This window comes from Schistocerca gregaria, chromosome X (assembly GCF_023897955.1).
Source record: "Schistocerca gregaria isolate iqSchGreg1 chromosome X, iqSchGreg1.2, whole genome shotgun sequence".
NCBI classification, from domain to species: Eukaryota; Metazoa; Arthropoda; class Insecta; order Orthoptera; family Acrididae; genus Schistocerca; species Schistocerca gregaria.
Genome location: NC_064931.1, coordinates 219,199,393 through 219,221,075, shown reverse-complemented (window position 1 = coordinate 219,221,075; position 21,683 = coordinate 219,199,393). Strand labels below are relative to the sequence as shown.

Sequence of the window (21,683 nt, the reverse complement as noted above, 5' to 3'; positions counted from 1 at the left end):
AGCGGTTAAACGCGGGAAAGTACGTAGGACAGATTCGAACTAAAACAGAGTACAATACGAACAGTATACGTAAAACACATTTCAATCTAGCAGTTCACACAATGATTGGTAGACAGGGGCAAATGTCCACTGAACACAACGCAAAGAAGCCAACTTCTGTTTTAAATGACAGAAAAATTATGGATGTGAGCAAAAATCAAGCAGATTACGAGCAACATATTCAGAATGCAAATCCGAGGTCGTGTTACCGTAAATCCCCCATGCGAGATTCATCCCTTGGCTAACAATGTAAGCCTTGCATCAAATGCTCCGTGGCCCCGAGTATGAAAATCCGTGGAGTAATTCCTGAGAGCAGCCTTCACATTCACACAGAAAAACGAGGCGGAGGACGATAATGCAGCCAATTTGCACCAAATATTTATCAATTATAGACATAAACCTTCCTCATGTATCGATTAGTGACCCTCTTATCAAAGTCCCTGGCATTAGCCTTGATTTATGGGCAGCGGGGGACTTATATGTATGATGTACAGAAGGAGAATATAGGTATGTAAGTATAGATTCTTTTGAGTGGTTCAATGTCCTTGTACAAGTGTTTCAGTTAGGAGTCACTTCCACGAATTGCATCTCCCTAGCCAGTTACCCAACCCAGAAAAGGCGACCTACAGTTTAACGTGGAAACCGAAACACGTCTCGTTTGTGGCTGATCTCCATATCATTGAGGTGTAAATGCTAGGTTAAACGACAGTGAAACATCCGGGATTCGATACCGCAACGTTTCGGTGTTCAGACACGCGCTTTACCGGTAGACCACGAGGCCAGACTCGCATTCTGCGTAAGCTTCGCTGTTGTCTGGAGTTGCGGCGGCTGCACCGCTAGATGGCAATGCCATCGTCTTCAGCGGCGGCGAAATACTTCACCCAATTTCTAAATGTTTCAAATGGCTCTGAGCACTATGGGTCTTAACATCTGTGGTCATCAGTCCCCTAGAACTTAGAACTACTTAAACCTAACTAACCTAAGGACATCACACACATCCATGCCCGAGGCAGGATTCGAACCTGCGACCGTAGCAGTCGCGCGGTTCCGGACTGAGCGCCTAGAATCGCTAGACCACCGCGGCCGGCCCCAATTTCTACGAAAAAAAAATTACACACACAACCTTCCTCGTGAATCAGTGTATCTATCAGTCAAAACCCATACAGTAGTTCCTCAGATTAGCTCAAACATACAGTCAGAAGTGAGCAGGGAATATCAATTTATATAATTGAGGGGTTGAGAGAGAGAATTGGTATGAAAGCACTCTATATTTGTAAACACCAATAAAATAAATTTGCTAACCTAAATCGTGACTGGTTGTAGTAGCAAACCTTTTCTCGGGAATATACGACAATGTAGGTGTTCCGTAAGCCACTATGCGAAAACTATCATGTTTTGTGTGGGCTTACGCAAATACATAGAACAATCATGTCTCAGGAAACCGATCGCAATGTAACTATTCTATGCAGCAATGCGAGATTCATGCGGGAAATGTTTGTGAAATACATCAAAGCTGACTACACGCTTTGTGATATTCGTACTTAATTTATATCTAAATCACGACATATCCCTTACAACTGAATTTCAGTTAAAGCGATAGTTTTAATACACAACATACGCAATAGGTTTAATTATATTAGGGAGATTATGCAGCTAGGGCTAGCAAAAGAAAAGGAAACAATGGGAGATGGGACAAGACGACTGTTGGTTTTCTCAGAGTACACAGCATTTATATGAAGTTTCCTTGCCCAGTACGAGCTGAATTACGTTACTGTGTCTCAATAATTTTATCACGATGTGTGTATATGAGTGAAACCTTCCAAACGACGGGAAATAAATAGCAGAGAGGCGAAGTAATACGAGAGGAAGAGCCTTCGCAAAATAATGCACCCAGAAATTTTAGATGAGTATTACACGTCAAGAAAAAGGTGATAACGAGAGGTTGCTACGGCCTATAAGAAAGAGCGAATCAATTCTGTGTACAGCCATACATATTGATCGCAAATATATTAAAAAAACAAAATTTAAAAATTCTACACCGTAGTTACTTCAGACAACTTGGCTCTTACATTTAAAGAAGGGGAAAAAGAGAGACCTTCAGGAATATTTAATTACAGACAACAACCATTTTAACAGAACCTGGTACTTACACCTTCCTCATACTTTCAGACAGTTCCATAACGCGAAGCAGAACAGCAGGTAGAGATGAGGAAGAGTACAGGTAGCCATGGAAAGTGCACGTGTTCTGTTTCAAAATGCCTCTCAGCACTATGGGACTTAACTTCTGAGGTCATCAGTCCCCTAGAACTTAGAACTATTTAAACGTAACTAACCTAAGGACATCACACACATCTATGCCCGAGCCAGGATTCGAACCTGCGACCGTAGCGGTCGCGCGGCGTCAGACTAAAGCGCCTAGAACCGCTCGGCCACTCAGGCCGGATGCACATGTTCTGGGCACCTGCGAAGATGTACTCGGTGAAGTCACAATGCGAGCACCGCTTATGTCAGACGTAAGAGTGCAATAATCCCTCACAGACGGTAGGTAGCAGCACTAACAGTGGATGCTATTTAAAGCCTGTCGGGGGCAGGCGGAATATAGTGCAGTCATTGTCGTAATGCGGAAACGGAGCTATTTATCCGACGTCGAAAAGGGGATGATCATTGGCTCCCGGGCCAAGAGGTGGGCGGGGGGAGAGATTGCAGTTCCGATAGAGCTAAGATTGTGAACTGTTCGCGTGCCGCCGTGGTTTAAGTACATCTTGCACTGCAAAAATGGCGCTATCCTAAACCGGCGCCGAGCAACTCTGGCGCGCCACGGGCCACAGGTTAACAGAGGTGCACGACGGCTGCAGAGATGCGCAATATTCTACATCTACATCTATGCTCCGCAAGCCACCCAACGGTGTGTGGCGGAGGGCACTTTACGTGCCACTATCATTACCTCACTTTCCTGTTCCAGTCGAGTATGGTTCGCGGGAAGAACGACTGCCGGAAAGCCTTCGTGCGAGCTCGAATCTCTATAATTTTACACTCGTGATCTCCTCGGGAGGTAAAGGTAGGGGGGAAGCAATATATTCGATACCTGATCCAGAAACGCACCCTCTCGAAACCTGGACAGCAAGCTACACCGCGATGCAGAGCGCTTCTCTTGCAGAGTCTTCCAATTGAGTTTGTTAAACATCTCCGTAACGCTATCACCCTTACCAAATTACCCTGTGACGAAACGCGCCGCTCTTCTTTGGATCTTTTCTATCTCCTCCGACAACCCGACCTGGTACGGATCCCACACTGATGAGCAATACTCAAGTATAGGTCAAATGAGTGTTTTGTAAGCCACCTTCTTTGTCGATGGACTAAATTTTCTAAGGACTCTCCCAATGAATCTCAACCTGGCACTCGACTTACCAACAATTAATCCTCTTGTGATCATTCCACTTCAAATCGTTCCGTACGCATTCTCCCAGATATTTTACAGAAGTAACTGCTACCAGTGTTTGTTCCGCTTTCATATAATCATACAATAAAGGATCCTTCTTCCAATGTTTTCGCAATACATTACATTTGTCTACGTTAAGGGTCAGTTGCCACTCCCTGCACCAAGTGCCTATCCGCTGCAGATCTTCCTGCATTTCGGTGCAATTTTCTAACGCTGCAACTTCTCTGTATACTACAGCATCATCCGCGAAAAACCGCATGGAACTTCCGACACTATCTACTGGGTCATTTATATATATTGTGAAAAGCAGTGGTCCCATAACACTCCCTTGTGGCACGCCAAGGTTACTTTAACGCCTGTACACGTCTCTCCATTGAGATCAACATGCTGTGTTCTGTTTGCTAAAAACTCTTCAATCCAGCCACACAACTGGTCTGATATTCCGTAGGCTCTTACTGTATCAGGCGACACTGCGGAACTGTATCGAACGCCTTCCAGGAGTCAAGGAAAATGACATCTACCTGGGGGCCTTTATCTAATATTTTCTGGGTCTCATGAACAAATAAAGCGAGTTGGATCTCACCCGATCGCTGTTTCCGGAATCCATGTTGATTCCTACAGAGTAGATTCTGGGTTTCCAGAAATGATACGCGAGCAAAAGACATGTCCTAAAATCTTACAACAGATCGATGTCAGATATATAGGCCTATCGTTTTGCGTATCTGCTCGACGACCCTTCTTGAAAACTGGGACTACCTGTGCTCTTTTCCAATCATTTGGAACCTTCCGTTCCTCTAGAGACTTCCGGTACACGGCTTTTAGAAGGGGAGGGGGCAAGTTTTTCGCGCACTCTGTGTAGAATGTAATTGGTAACCCGTCAGTGGACTTTGATCTGTTGAGTGATTTCAGTTGCTTTTCTATTCTTGGACACTTATTTCGATGTCAGCCATTTTTTCGTTCTTGTGAGGATTTAGAGAAGGAAATGCAGTGCGGTTTTCCTCTGTGAAACATCTTTGGAAAAAGGTGTTTAGTATTTCAGCTTTACGTGTGTCATCCTCTGTTTCAATGCCATTATCATCCCAGTTTGTCTGGATATGCTGTTCCGATCCACTTACTGATTTAACGTAAGACCAGAACTTCCTAGGTTTTTCTGTCAATTCGGTACATAGAATTTTACTTTCGAATTCACTGAACGCTTCGCGCATAGCCCTCCTTACGCTAACTTTGACATCGTTTAGCTTCTGTGTGTCTGAGAGGTTTTGACTGCGTTTAAATTTGCAGTGAAGCTCTCTTTGCTTTCGCAGTAGTTTCCTAACTTTGCGCGAATAAAACCCACCGTGGTTCAACGACAAAGTTGACACGGCGCGGTGGGTGACGGGAGCGACTGTAAATGGGAAATGCCTTACGGTCGCTCCCATCAGCCACCGTGCCGAGTGTCAACTTCGTTTGCGCGTATAGTACAGGTGAATGGGCGTGCAACTGTTAAGCAACTGATCGCCCAGATAAAACAAGTGGTTACGAACAGGGTCTCCTGAACGACTTTTCAGAGAACGTTTCCGCGTATGGTTCTCCGCAGCAGGCACCTGGCACTCATTCTGACTACGGTTAATCGACGACGAAGGCTGAAACTTGGTTGCCAATACCGCATCTGGAAATTCTCTGAATGGCGACAGGTGGGCTTATCGGACACATGGCCGTTGGCCTGTACGGTATGAAACGTCTGAAAGCGAACACCCTGCAACGATCATCTGAAGGATGCAGGCTGAAGGAGGGGGCGTTATGGTCTGGGGAGTGTTTTGGAGGCATTCCCTGGTTGATCTAGGCATTGTAGAATACACAGTGGATCAATGCAAGTTTGCTGATCCTCCTTGGTACACAAAACAGGTTACAACACTATTGCAGAAACAACGAAACAAACATAAATTTAAACAGACGCAAAATCCCCAAGATTGGCGATCCTTTCCAGAAGCTCAAAATTTAGCACGGACTTCAATGCGAGATGTCTGTAACATTTTCCACAACGAAACTCTGTCTCGAAACCTGGCAGAAAATCCAGAGAGATTCTGGTCGTACGTGAAGTATGCTTAGCGGCAAGAAACAAACAATACCTTCTCTACGCGATAGCAATGGAGATACTATCGAAGACAGTGCTGCCAAAGCAGAGTTACTAAACAAACAGCCTTTCCAAAAGCCTTCACAAAAGGAGACGAAGTAAATATTTCAGAAATCGAATCGAGAACAGCTGCCAACATGAGTAACGTAGAAGTAAATATCCTCGGAGTAGTGAAGCAACTCAAATCACTCAATAAAAGCAAGTCTTATGGCCCAGACTGTATACCAATTAGGTTCCTTTCAGAATATGCTGATGCATTAGCTCCATACTTGACAATCGTATACAACCGTTCGCTCGACTAAAGATCCGTACCCAAAGACTGGAAAGTTGTACAGGTCACACCAATATTCAAGAAAGGTCGTAGGGGTAATCCACTAAATTACAGGCCCATTTTGTTAACGTCGATATGCAGCAGGATTTTAGAACATATATTGTGTTCGAAAGTAATGAATTACCTCGAAGAAACCGGTCTATTGACACACAGCCAACATGGGTTTAGAAAACATCGTTCCTGTGAAACACAACTAGTTCCTTATTGAAGTGTTGAGTGCTATTAACAAGGGATTTCAGATAGATTCTGTATTTCTGGATTTCCGGAAGGTTTTTGACACTGTACCACACAAGCGGCTCTTAGTTAAATTGCGTGCTTATGGAATATCGTCTCAGTTATGTGACTGGATTTGTAATTTCCTGTCAGAGGGGTCACATTTCGTAGTAACTGACGGAAAGTCATCGAGTAAAACAGAAGTGATTTCTGGCGTTCCCAAGGTAGTGCTATAGGCCCTTTGCTGTTCCTTATCTATATAAACTATTTTGAAGACGATCTGAGCAGCCGTCTTCGACTGTTTGCAAATGACGCTGTCGTTTATCGACTAATAAAGTCATCCGAAGATCAAAACAAACTGCAAAATGATTTAGAAAAGGTATCTGAATGGTGCGGAAAGCGGCAGTTGTCCCTAAATAACGAAAAGTGTGAGGTCATCCACATGAGTGCTAAAAGGAACTAATTAAGCTTCGGTTACACGATAAATCAGTCTAATCTGAAAGCCGTAAAATCAATTACGAACAACTTAAATTGGAAGGAACACACACAAAATGTTGTGGGGAAGGCTAACCAAAGACTGGGTTTTGTTGGCAAGACACTTAGAAAATGTAACAGACCTACTAAGGAGACTGCCTACACTACGCTAGTCCGTCTTTTTGAATACTGCTGCGCGCTGTGGGATCCTTACCAGAGAGGAAAAGGAAATAAGGGAAATCAGAGCTCGTACGGAAAGATATAGGTGTTTATTCTTTCCGCGCCCTATGAGATTGGAATAATATATAATTGTGAAGATGGCTCGATGAACCCTCTGCCAGGCACTTAAATGCGATTTGCAGAGCATCCATGTAGATGTATCTATCCCTGGAGACCATATCCATCCTTTCATGCAGTTTTTTTTCCTCGGAACGATGGCCTCTACTGGCAACACAATGCAACATGTTAACACAGCTCACAGTTGACGTGCGTGGTTGGAAGAGCACCAGGGGTAGTTTACCGTACTCCGATGACCACCAAACTCTCCGGATTTAAGCCCAATCTAGGATCGGTGTGACCACCTCGATAGGGCTGTTCGCGCCATGGATTCTCATCCGAGAAAGCTAGTGCAGCTGGTCACGGCACTGGAGTCTGCATGGCTCCACATCGCTGTCGCTATCTTTCAGTCTCACTGACACACTTCCTGCATGTTTCGCACCGGTCCACGCTGCAAAAGGCTTTTGACAAGTGGTCACATTAGTAGACTGAACAGTGTATAATGATTCCTTAATGTGGTCCTTAAATTGCCCAGTTTAAAGAAAATATTGTTTCATGTGTCAATATTCCAATTTCCCTGTTCTGACTACATGTCCCAGCAGTTGTTACACAACTATTGCATAGATTGATGGTCCAACTTTGAAAGGCAATACATGGGTTTCTGGATTGAGGAGATAAGCGCGCTGGGGTAGTCCGTGTAGTTGTGAAAGCCACAGTGCCAAAGCGGCGTCGTGGTTGGCCCATCTGCCTAGCGGGCAGGAGACACGGTTTCGAATCCGGGCCTTGGCACAAATTTTCATTCGCCGCTTCAGTCTGCATACATACATCCAGAACGAAGACAGCTGAGTGACCACAAGAGCCAATTCTATTAATGTCTAGACGGGAGGATTTCCGAAGGGAGAGATCCGGCAGTGACATTTTCAAGTCGAGAGATACATAACTGCTTTATTTCTGTAGCTGCTGCTGCTTGCTACACTAAAGGGGTTTTGAGGAAACTACTTCTGTACCTAAGCCTTGGGACTGCTGGAACGTGCCCATGTTTGTAGGCGCGAAACTGGCGTCAAATGCGTCCCACGTGTCTTCCATGGGGTTCACATCAGTTGCACGAATCTGGCCTTGTGCAACGGACAGTTATCCTGCTGGAAGACATCAACGTTTCGTATTCTAAAACTTCATACAAATTCACATGGTTTTTCAAATTGTATTACCTCTTAAGTGTCAAATTGAATAATATGACCAATGATGAAAAAAATATCGATTAAAAATTAGGTCAGAGCTTGAGTCAAATCATCGTCTAGTGCATGTCCGTCATACGAAGCTCGAACGCTAACCCTCTACCACCTTGAACTAACACCCGGTACCTACGCACTGATACACCCGATACATAACAGACGCGTAAAACTTCTCTTGCGATTTTATCGGAATTGCCGAAGAAGTGCATCTCACACCTTTCACATTATGTCGTTTTAATGGCCTACTAAGGTGTACAAAGTTTGAAGTGAATTGGTGATCCCAGCGCAGTAGCCTCCCTTCGTTAGTAGTAAACAGCCATCATGACTAGACGAGTTACTCATAAGATTATACAGAAATTATGGGAAAGACCTTGCTCTCCTAACAGCAGCAGCAGCAGCAGTTCATCGCAGGTCGCTACAGCAACGAAGGGTACCTAGTGACTGGAAAAAAGCGCAGGTCATTCCCGTTTTCAAGAAGGATCGTAGGACGAATGCAGATAATTATAGGCCTGTATTGTTGACGTCAGTATGTTGAATTATGGAACATGTTTTACGCTCACGTATTATGATGTTTTTGGATAGCTAAAATCTCTTCCATAAAAATCAACCTTGATTCCGCAAACAGAGATCTTACGAAACTCAGCTCGCTCTGTTCCTCCATGATATCCACAGCGCTCAGGTTGGTGTGTTCCTTGACTTCAGGAAGGCATTTGACAACGTCTCGCACTGCCGTTCAGTAAAAAACCACGAACTCAACGTCGCTCTTAATCGAACAAAATCGACAGATGTAAAGGAAATTTCAGGAGTACCGCAATGAAGTGTTATAGGACCGTTACTGTGTTTGCAAATAATGCGGTTGTCTACGAGAAGGTAGCAACGCCAAAAGACTGGTGCGATTTGCGAAAGTACCTGCAGAAGATTGATAAATGTAGCATATTGCAAATATACACATACATGGGAGAGATCCACCACTGTACAACTGCACAAATTACTAGAAACATTATCTACAGTAAAATATCTAGGAGCGATCGTAAGTCGAATGACTACATAAAACAAATAGTAGGAGAAGCAGATGCCAGACAGATACACGGGAAGAATCTGAAGGACACACAATTCATACACGAAGGAAGTGGCTTACAAGGCGCTTGTTCGATCGATTCTTGAGTATTGTTCATCACTCTGGCACCCTTGCCAGGTACGGCTGATAGAAGGTATAGAAAAGATCCAATGAAGAGCGGCGTGTTTCATGTTGAGAACGTTTAGTTGGTGCGATAGCGTTAAAGAGACGCCAACAAATTCCGCTGACAGACGCTACAAGAGAGGCGTTGTGCATCACATGTCTTTACAACTGAAACTTCGAGAGTACGTCCAGGACAACATATTACTTCCTCCCACACACGTCTCGCGAGAAATTTCTAGTAATTTGAGCTAGTACGAAAGTTTACAATCAATGTAAATACAAAAAACTGTCACCAGTCACTTTTTTGGAAACAGTAATTCATTTCATGAACCGGTCTTCGTACCTTCTCAGGCTGATGTTCAGATAATGTACTGGAGGTTACACAGCTATTTCAAAGGTTAATGCTGGGTAGTGGCTTGCGACAGCTTTTATTGTTAGTACCCATCTGTCTGCTTTCGTTGTGATCGACATCACTCACTTTTACAGAATGTGTGTGCGTATACTCTAAGTCTTCCAAGCCAAAATATTAGGCCACCGTAGTCTGGCACCAGTAGCTGATTCTCTTCCCCTCCCCCCCCCCCCCCCCAAATGTTCAAATGGCTCTGAGCAGTATGGGTCTTAACTTCTGTGGTCATCAGTCCCCTAGAACTTAGAACTACTTAAACCTAACTAACCTAAGGACATCACACACATCCATGCTAGAGGCAGGATTCCAACCTGCGACTGTAGCGGTCGCACGGTTTCAGACTATAGCGCCTAGAACCGCTCGGCCACCACGGCCGGCTCCTCACCCTTCCCCCTCTTTTTTCACTGTTCCATACTGAATAGCGCGGAATGATTGTAAACAAGATTAAGCTTAAACATTACGGATGTTTTAGAACCCGTGACTGTTTATTCAATGTAAATACAGAAAACTGCAGTCAGTCACTTTTTTGAAAGAACTGTTTATTCCGTGAACCGGTTTTCGAACCTTTTCAGGTTCACCTTCAGATGGTGTACAGGAGGCACAGCTGTTTCAAAGCGTAGTGCTGGGGGCTTGATTGCGACAGTATGGGCGACGTTCATTAAATGTGCAACTGTATACCTCTTATTGTTAACTGTACACTGCTGCACAGCTGGTGGTCAGGTCCCGCAGAAAGTGTCATCACTTCTGTCTCTATGTTGTTAATTTTTGGAACACAACCTACAACCAGCTTAGAGACAGAAGTGATGACACTTTCTGCAGGACCTGACCATTTTGCTGGACTGACTTAAGCCCTCGTAAGTTCAACTCTATTTCTAAACTGAAGGAAACACTTCACGGCATTCGCTTCAGAGCTGCTACAAATTCGTCGGGCAATAGACCGCGCCGCTCGAACTGTCAACACAACTGGCACTGCTAAGAGTATCCTACGAATTCCACATCGCTGGTAACGGGTTATACACAATGCTGGTGACTACTTTGAAGGTCAGTAAAACTTTGAAACACTTATCTATTTTGTACGAACTGTAAATAAATAGTTGCCACCATTAAAGTTCCAACCCTCGTATATAGATGTCAATAGCATCGCGTACACGCGGTACGAAAGGGCAGTGCATTGGCAGAGCTGTCATTTGTACTCAGGTGGTTCATGTGAAAAAGTTCCCGATGTGATTGTGGCCGCAAGACGGGAATTAACTGGCTTGGAACGCGGAATGGTGTTTGAACCTAGACGCATGGGACATTTCATTTCGGAAATGTTAAGGGAATTAAATACTCCGAGGTCCACAGCGTCAAAAGTGTGCCGAGAATACCAAGTTTCAGGCATTACCTCTCACCACGGACAGCGCAGTGTCTGAGTCTTCACTTAACGACCGAGACCAGTGAGGTCTGCGTATAGTTGTCAGTGCTAACAGACAAGCAAATAGTGTGAAACAACAGCAGAAATCAATTTGGGACGTACGACGAACTTATCCATTAGGACAGTGCCACGCAATTTTGCGTTAATGGGCTATGGCAGCAGACCACCAAAGCGAATGCCTTTGTTAACAGCACAACATTGCCTGCAGCTCGTGACCATATCGGTTGTACCCTAGACGACAGGAAAACCGTGGCCTGGTCAGATGACACTCATTTTCTATTGGTAAGATTTGACGGTAGAACCCAAGTGTACCGCAGACCCCACGAAGCCATGGATCCAAGTTGTCAACAAGGCACCGTGCAAACTGATGGTGACTCCATAATGGTGTGGGCTGTGTTTACGTGGAATGTACTGGGTCCTCTGATTCAAAGGAACCAATCATTGACTAGAAATTGTTATGTTCGGCTACTTGGAGATCATTTGCAGCCATTCATGGGCTTCATGTTCCCAAACAACGATGTCATGTGACTGGGCCACTACTGTTAGCCACTGGTTTGAAGAAAATTCTGGACAATTCGAGAGAATAATTTTGCCACCCAGATTGCCCGACATGGATCCCGTCTAACAATTTTAGGACACAACCGAAAGTCGGTTCGTGCACGAAATCCTTGACCAACAATTTTGGAATTATCGACAGCAACCTAGGCAGCATGCCTCAATATTTCTGTAGGTGAGTTCCATCGACGTGTTGAGTCCATTCCACATCGAGCTGCTGCTCTACGCTGAGCAAAAGGAGGTCCGTCACGTTATTAGGAGCTATTCCAGGACTTTTGTCACCTCAGTGTACGCTATTCCCTCTACAGATGCAGAAACTTCCAACAAATCCAAGTCTTCCATTTGGCATCCTTAATACATTTCTTTGTTAAAATTATGATCTTGCAAAAAATGGCTCTAAGCTCTATGGGACTTACCATCTGAGGGTATCAGTCCCCTAGAACTTAGAACTACTTACACCTAAATAACCTAAGGACATCACACACATCCATGCTCGTGGCAGGATTCGAACCTGCGACCGTAGCGGTCGCGCCGTTCCAGACTGAAGCGCCTAGAACCGCTCGGCCACACTGGCCGGCCATGATCTTGCATTTATCGACATCTGAGTAGATCTGTAATTCATCACACCATGTGGAAATTTTGTCACAGCCTTTTTGAATTTCCTTACGACGTTTCATTGACGATACTTTCCGAGACAACAGTATAGTCCATGAACAATCTGATAGTACTGTTGACATCTGATCCATATCTACATCTATACTCCGAAAGTCACCTTACGGTGTGTAACGGAGGGTACTTTGTGTACCAGTCTCTTCTCATTTTCCTGTTCCAGTGGCGTATGTTTCGCAGAAGAACCGTTACCAATAAGCCTCCGAGTTATCTAGAATCTCTTATTTCAAGTTGAGGGTCTCTTCACGAGCTATACGCAGGATAAAGCAATATATTGGTACGCTTATGTATGAACGTGCACTCTCAGAATTATAACGGCAGACCATATCCTAACGCAGAATGCCTTTCATCGACTTTTATCATCCACTGGAGTTGGTTTATCATCTCCATGACGCCTGCGCGCTTACTAAATTAATGTATAATGAAACACGATGCTCTTTGTATCCTCGCTATTTCCTGTATAAACCCTGTCTGGTACGTATCCAGACTGCCGAGCAGTATGGAAGTACTGATAGAACAAGGGTTTTTTAAGGTACCGCCTCTGTAGACGGACAACATTTGCTCAGGATTCTTCTAGTGAGTGTCTCTCGCGTCTCCCAATCTGGATTAGTTCAATGTGGTAGTTTATTCTTAAGTAATTCCGTATGCATACACTCTGATATTTTGCGAGAAATTCTTCGATCCAGTCACACAGTTGGTCTGATATCCGTACACTCTTATTTCGTTGATAAGACGGCAGTGCAGAACTTTATGGAAAACCTTTAGGAAGTTAAGAAACACGGCATCACCCTGGGAGCCGCTATACTCTGTTTTTTGGGTCTCGTGGATGAGCAAAGAGGGCAGTGTTTCACGCGATTGTTTTCGGAACCCACGTTGATTCTTACACAGTTTTTCGGCTCCCAGAAATGTCGTAGCACGTGAGCATAAAACACGTTCCAAAATACTAAACAGGCCGAGATATAGGTCTATAGTTGAGTGGGTCTGTTCGAAACGTGAACGACCTGCGCTTTTTCCCAATCACTGGGAATGGTTCGCTAGTCTAGCGACCTACGGTTCACTGGTACTAGGAGAGGATCAAGTACTTTTACACACAGTGTAGAATCGTACTGATGTCCCATCAAGTACAGTGGCCTTTCCTCTCTTTAGCGATTTCAGTTGCTTTTGGTCAATTATTTCAATATCTATTATTTTGATATCTGTCAATTTGACATTCGTATAACGATTTAAATGATAAATTACAGTTCAATATTTCTTATTGAAACAGGGCTGGTAACATGCGTTTAATATTTCGCCCTTCTCTGTCATCTTTCGTTTCGATGTCAATATCGTCTCAAGAGTTTCTGAATAGATAGATGGCTTCGATACGTTTACTTCCTTAATGGTAGACGTGAACTACGTAATTGTCCTGTCATATCGATAAATAGAATTCTACTTTCCAATTCAATGAACTTCTCACGCATGGCTCCAAGCCATCCACACACGGGACTAGAAATCGATTTTGGACGAGAAGTTGGTCGTGATTTGTGACGTCACAGCGTGAAATTTCACGTTCTCATCTACATCTAAGTGATTACTCTGCTATTTACAATAAAGTGGCTGGCAGAGGGTTCAATGAACCACCTTCACACAGTCTCTCTACCGTTCCACTCTCTAACGGCACGCGGGGAAAACGAGCTCTTAAATTTTTTTGTGCGAGCCCTGATTTCTCTTATTATATCGTGATGATCATTTCTCCCTATGTAGGTGGGTGCCAACAGAATGTTTTCGGAATCTAAGGAGAAAACTGGTGATTGAAATTTCATGAGAATATCCCGTAGCAACGAAAAACGCCTTTTTTTAAATGATTGCCGCTCCAATTCACGTATCATGTCTGTGACACTATCTCCCCTAGTTCGCGATAATACAAAACGAGCTGCCCTTCTTTGTACTTTTTCGCTGTCATCCGTCGATCCCGCCTGATGCGGATCCCACAACGCCCAGGTGGGATAAGCATGGTGTAAGAAGTCTCTTTAGTAGGCCGGTTGCACCTTCTAAGTGTTCTGCCAATGAATCGCATTCTTTGGTTTGCTCTACTCACAATATTATCTATGTGATCGTTCCAATTTAGGTTATTTGTAATTGTAATCCCTAAGTATTTAGTTGAATTTATAGCCTTCAGATTTGTGTGGGTTGTCGCGTAATCGAAATTTAACTGATTTCTTTTAGTACTAACGTGAATAACTTCACACTTTTCCTTATTCAGGGTCAATTGCCACTTTTCGCACCATACAGATATCTTATCTAAATCATTTTGCAAGTCGTATTGATCATCTGATGATTTTACAAGACGGTAAATGACAGCATCATCTGCAAACAATCCAAGACGGCTATGTTACACAACGTTCTGTAGCGCGAAAGACTAAATAACAGACGACACAGTCTTGCTCCGTGGAGCGGAACGTGGCCAATGAGATGTACGATCGCGTTGTACGTTACAAGCAGAACTTACAAGACGCCGAATTTGATTTCCTGGTTTCCAATATTCTCTGCGTTTCATATTATAACTTTTCATGAGTGTGTGCTGTTTCGAAGCATCAGCACATGTAAGATCCCTAAAACGTCTCATTTTGGTTAGAATTTTTGCGATAAAATTATTGGAAATGTGATGCTGGTGGCTAACAAATGTTTACAGTTTGTTGTTTAGGCATAACAACTTCCATGTTATGAAAGTACGCCGTTTGAAGACAATCGCACAGTGAAAATTCATCGAAGATGCGTTCTTGGTGCCTTTTTTTATATAGTTGAAGGTCAGTAACCTGTCAGCGATTAAAGCCTTCAGAAGATCTTAACATAAAACGAGTGCCTGTATGCTACGTATCACGGTGTAGTGTAGTGGATACATGTGTCGAGTTACGAAGTTAAGTGTGGGTGGTTTGCTTCCTTGAGTTTTTAAAAAATGGTACTGAGGTTTTCTCCTCGATTTAATAAAATTATGGCCTGTATTATTCCATCTAATGTGAATATAAGAGCGTTCTCTCAGGAGTGAATTTGTTCCAGTTTGAAAACATTCCAAGGAACACGGACTAACGAACTGCAAAACTGTTTTGTACGTCACTGCCTCATTCGATCGGAATTTGGTGACTATTCTGTCATCCAAAAACTTGCTTGTTTGAACTCTTGTACTTCACACGTTATAAAAATTATGCTGCTCAATAGAAACAGTGTTCTAGCAAGAGTGAACTTTTCGTTTTAATAAAAGGTGAGAATGATGAAATTTTTATTTTATGTGGAAGACTATTGTAACTATGTAACGTACTACTGGTAATGGAAGTTTTAAAAGATGTCTTCACTGCTGAATATAGAACTGCGTCAGACACTTGTCTTATATAGGTGTTTCCTATACCAGTTTCTTTGCCGCCTTAGAACCGTGTCCCTTGACGCTGAACGTTTTTGGTCCCGGAGATGGATTTATGTTGGCCGCTCAGGTAATTTGGAAACTAGATCCTCAGAAAATATCTCAACAACCCTGGAATTTTGTTGGCAGCGTTCAGGTTCACCCTGTATACATTTATCTTGATTTTACGCTGTGGATACGTCTTCTGCACTGTCCCACGTATGTGCAGCGGCTGCGACTTTCCCACGTACCGCACTACTACGGCGCTTAGCCAGCAGCCTACATGCAAGGCGCCCACCATCAGGCGCTTGTACAGCGCGCAAGACGCGAGAGCAACTACTGCGTCCCTCTGACTTACCTTGTGGATATGGTGTCGCTTGGTGATCCTGTTCTTCGGGATGATCTTGCCAGCGTACACTGTATCCGTCGTTAGGTCCATCAGCTCGTGGACACGTGCGAAGCCACCCTGAAATCAAATTGTACTAATTACTAAACATGTACTCAAGTGTGTGCTCTGCTGCAACGATTTTCGGTACATACATTTTTTTTAAATGAACTGTGCCAGCTATTTGCTAGGTTGTATTTTATGGCATGCTGTGCATTTCTTTCGATCTCAACGAAATTTGAGCCTAATCAGATGATTACCATCAAGTTTACATTTGTACCAACTGGGAGAATACTTCACACAGAAATCTGTAGAAACTTGTAGATACATTAGTAACTATCGTAAAGTGCTAGTCTGCGTACTAACGTTTACTGGAATATTTTTCTTCGTTACCGCTTGCCTTTACCAGGGTCATTTTGCGCTATACATTCTGACACACCCTGTATAAGCAGTTTCTTGTGAAATAATGCGGTCTGCTCCCTTTTGCAAGATTAGAAATAAGAACGCAATTAGCAAAATGCCTGCGTCGCTAAAGAAACAGCGACGGCGCGCCAGTTCTGCTGGCACGGAATATCGAAGCTGACTATTCTTATATCTGGAGCATATTTCGCTGCCAAGGGGCCGCATTCGGATTGTTGCCTGATAGAGCGCCATCACTGCATGCGCTCCGACGTTCACGTCTAATTACTTTTGCTAAGCTGGAGTACTCACACAGAGTTGTTCTGAAACTTAACTTCTGCGAATCACGCAGCGGTTCCCTTGGTGGTCTCGATGCTGTTAACTTTAGCGGACTTACTGTCCTGCAGTCGTCTCGTATGTGATTAAAACCAAGGGAAATACTTAAAAAGGTACCTTACAACATGCACTTGGCTCTGCTCCGAAACGAAATGAGATGAGAAACACATCATACGCTGTAGATTTAACTAGTCAAGACGTCCCAGTTTCGGCACTGCTAACGTTATTAACATATCTTCGCGGATGAGAGAAATGTTATCTGCATCCCCTAGTCTTGTCTGCATCCAATTCAAGCTCACGTGAAATACTTAAAGCATTAGACCCAGAAATATAACATCTCGTAAAGTATTTTAATGAATAAGATATATAGAACTGGTAATATCTAAGAAGACCTTAAGGAAAGTATCATCATCATAATTATACTGAAGAACAACAAAGCAGTTACATGTGAAGATCACAGGACTTAGAGCATCCTAACACTTCGAAAATATTAACAAGAGTAATACAGAGACACACTAAGGAAAAAGTCTGAAGACAATTTACCTGAAGAACAATTTTGCTTTACGGTAAACGTAGAAAGTTACCTAGTTCTTTAGACCTCAGGAAGCACTCGACACTGTTAAATGGAATAAACTAACGGAAGTACAAAAAATTATTAAACTAGACTACACAGACAGAAGAATAATTGAAAAAGGTCAAACAGCGATAGTGAAGATAAGAAATACAGAGAAAGAAGAATTTTTAAGGCGTTAGTCATAGGTACATGCGATATACAAGTCCAAGGGATACTGTACATCGAACGCAATAAATTGAGAAAGAACACAAACTTTCAGGTTTGCGTCTGAAAACGCTGTAACAGCTCCCGACGAAAGTAATCTCTGTCTCTGAAGTTCTTAGTGCAGTACTAAAGAATGTTTACATAAAGAAAAAACTCAAAAAAGACATACTTGTGTGCTCGAAGAAATCAAAAGTAATAAATATTACAATTAATGAAAAGAAAATAAACAGACAAGATCATTCGAATATTTAGAGCTAAGTTGACGAATGACGGCAAGAACTCATAAAACAAAGAATTAGAGAAAGAAAATTAATTTCATGACTAAAATAAAGTGCTTTGATCGACCAATAAAGATACTGAAATGAGGTAAAAAAGGTGGTTAACAGCTTCATTTGGGTCCAGCACTTTGTGGCTTCGATACGAAAAAATGAAGTTTCTGCAAGCATTTGAGGTATGAGGCTCTAGATACCAATTTAAGATGAACAGATAGAACAACTACCCAGGAAGTCCTGCAAACAGTTTGTGAAGAAAGGCCATTTAGGAGAATAACAGTGAAGAAGACACGAGTGGATTGGTTACCTAATACGACACAACCACACTGTAAGGTAAGATAGCCCAAGAAGCCCACGATGGCATTTATCACCGAGCCATTCTGTGTACAGCTTTATTTGTAATATGAACGAACGCACTGGTTGGCAACATAACGCGAGCTGTACTGCATCAGTGAACCTCAAAATATTTGTGCTATGCATAAAGGGGCGGAAAACACAGCTGCACATTACAAAGCAAAGGACAGCTGCAGCGTTCAAAATGCATTCGATAAAAACGTTATACTGAGCTAGAAATAAATGCATTGCTGCCAACTGAAAACGAATGAAAGTGCTAATAGCGTCGTGGCATAAATAAATCTGTACAGTGATTGGCTTTTGCTGTATACCTTCAAGGAATTTTCTTTAACTCTTTCTGTGTACCGGATCTCCGACGGTACGCTTCACGTTCATTTTCTGAAGTCTCTCTCTCAATTTCCATTCCACAGAACGTAGTTGCCGATCATGACATACTAATACAAAATAAGGCTGACATATTGCCAAATGTTAATTCCATAGTTCCTTTATCAAATGTACTCTAATTCGTCATGATGTTAAAACCTATTTAACGCGCTGTAACTTTCAATGTACAAAGCGTTGCATTGCGTACTTGAAAACACTCTTACATTTAAGAGAAACGTTGGTAGGTTCACTGAAATGCCGAACATTATATCATGGGTGATAAACGAAAGTCACACCGCAAATCTAAGATTCCAATTGATGGAATGTTTTAGAACAACCTTCAGGTAGCTTTGTGGCAGCTTATGGTAATTATGTGATCTCTGTTAACAATAATGACTTTGATGTAAGGCGGCTACTGGTACGGCTTAAGCACGAAACGGGTCCTGGCTTCCGCAACTGCAACGAATGACCGTCGCAGGCAGCAAGAGGAGAACCGCACCGGAAATGACCGCGGAGAAGCCCCCGGACATTGGCGCGCCAGGTACATATAGTCAGCGGCCGCGAGCTCGGCTTGCAACCAAACCAGACCTTCAAAATCAGGAATTATGTGGTCCACAGAAATGACAGACCGAACAGACCAGGTGGAGGAACAGCCATTCTGGTCAAAAACAAAATTGTACACAGACGTATCACCTCACCTCATCTCACTAGAATGGAATCAACAGCAATTGAAACAAGATTATTCAACAAAACCATCACCATAGCAGCAGCTTACAATCCACCAACAGGAAGGAGCATATGTCCGCAAGACCTTGAGAACCTTTCCCAAATGCATCAAAATGTTCTGATCGGTGGTGACCTAAATGCTAAACACAGATCCTGGAATTGTCATGCCACAAATACCAATGGCAGAACGCTCCGTAGATTTCTGGACAACAAGCCGAACATCTCCATCATAGCTCCAGACAGGCCAACACACATTCACTACGACACAAGATGCCGCCCAGACATATTGGATATCTTTCTATCAAAAAATCTGACATGGAATACGACAACCGAGGTGGTCAACGACTTAGACTCGGACCACCACCCTGTAATATTAGAAATCAATGGAAACCTGGTCAACTTTCATGACATCAGAACCATCAAGGAATCCACAACAAACTGGATAAAATACAACCAACTACTCACAGCATACACTCCAGAACTACCTCCTCTTCAATCAAAAGCCCAAATCAACAGAGCCATAGAAGAAACCACCACAATCATAAAGGATTGCAGCAAAAGATCTACAACAACAATAACCCACACCACAGGAAGAGACACACTACCCCCACACATCCGGAACCTAATAGAGGAAAAAAGAAACACCAGAAAGAGATGGCAAAACTACAGGGACCCAGCCGACCGACGAAAATCAGAACAATTGGCCAGGAGGATCAAAAGAGAGCTCCAAAACCACCGTAGCGAGGCGTGGGAGGCAACGTTACGAGAAGCAGAAAGGAACCAGGAAAAATTCTGGAAAATTCTTAAAACTCGTAAACTAAACGAAACATCTATACAGCCGCTCCATGGGGAACGTGGAATAGTCTACGACCCCACAGACCGAGCTGAAGCACTGGCGGATTCACTAGAAAGGCAATTCCAAGCACCAGAAGCGGTAGATGACGAAAGTGATGACCACCAGGAAATGGTACTCAGAAGGGTAAACCGCATCCTAGGCGCCCCGATCAGAACATCCTTCAATCCAATAAAAGCAGAAACCATATGTTATCACATCAGAAACATACATTCTAAGAAGGCATCAGGCCCAGATTCCATCAAACCGCAACTACTACATCATCTACCTCCAGCAACTATCAATTATCTAACATCAATATATAATGCTTGCTTAAGACTAAACTACTTTCCCAAAACTTGGAAACAGGCCCGAATCATCACATTACCAAAGCCAAATAAGGACTTATTATTTCCGCAAAACTATAGGCCAATTTCCCTGTTAGACTTCCTTGGAAAGGTTCTAGAAAAGCTCATTCAAACGGAACTGAAGAAATTCCTCAAGGATAACAACGTAATCATCCCAGAACAATTCGGATTCCGAGAAGAACACAGCACCATCCACCAGGTGACCAGACTCGTCGAGCACATATGTCAGGCCAGAAACATTAGACACAGTACTGGAGCAGTCCTGCTTGACATTGAAAAAGCATTCGATAAGGTATGGCATCAAGGCCTTATCTACAAGCTCCACCAGTACAACTGCCCCAACCACATCATCCACATTATTGCTTCTTTTCTCCGCAACAGAGCATTCTATGTCCATGTACCAGGAGCGGCAAGTAACACTAGATCCATAGAGGCTGGAGTCCCGCAAGGCTCAGTGCTGGGGCCCATTTTCGATTTACACAAATGATATCCCCAAACAGCTGGGAGGACACTTGTCACTATTTGCAGACGACACTGCAGTCTACCGCAGCAGTTCAAACCTGCAATATATAGTCACAAAAATAGAGCAACACCTACAATCCATCCAGAAATGGGCTAACCAATGGAAAATAATCAACGCGAAGAAAACCCAAGCCATACTATTCACATTCAAAAGAATACCTCCTAACCTACATATACGCTTCAGCAACAACAATCTTCCATGGTCAGACACAATAAAGTATCTAGGCATCAAGCTAGACAAGAGGTTGACATTTAGAGACCATGTTACACACATTTGTAACAAGGCTGCAGGAGCAATATTCAGACTGTACCCAATCAAAGGAAACAGAATAAATATGCACGCCAAAAAGAAAATCTTCAAAACCATCATAGAACCAGCCATCACTTACGGTTCTGAAATCTGGTCAGTGGCCGCAGACACCAACATAACGAAAGTACAAAGGGTACAGAACAAATACTTCAGAATTGCTGCTGATGCTAGCCGGTACCAGACAAACCGAGACATATACACAAATCATAACATACACAAAATCCCGGAAATCATCCAAAGAAAATCCATAAAGTTTTTCCACCAAACCACGGATTCGAACCACCCACTCATCAGAAATCTGGGACAAAATCCACCCGACCCAAG

The 21,683-nt window shown here is 43.2% G+C and overlaps 1 protein-coding gene across 1 annotated transcript in view; it reads right to left on the bottom strand.

The window, feature by feature from the left end:
- The window catches only part of LOC126297986 (serine/threonine-protein kinase PLK1-like), a 253,877-nt gene that overhangs the window by 36,613 nt on the left and 195,581 nt on the right, over positions 1-21,683 (bottom strand). Inside the window, exon 3 of the mRNA XM_049989299.1 lies at positions 16,073-16,180. Within this exon, the coding sequence (XP_049845256.1) occupies positions 16,073-16,180 (108 nt within the window). The remainder of the gene's footprint in view (positions 1-16,072; positions 16,181-21,683) is intronic.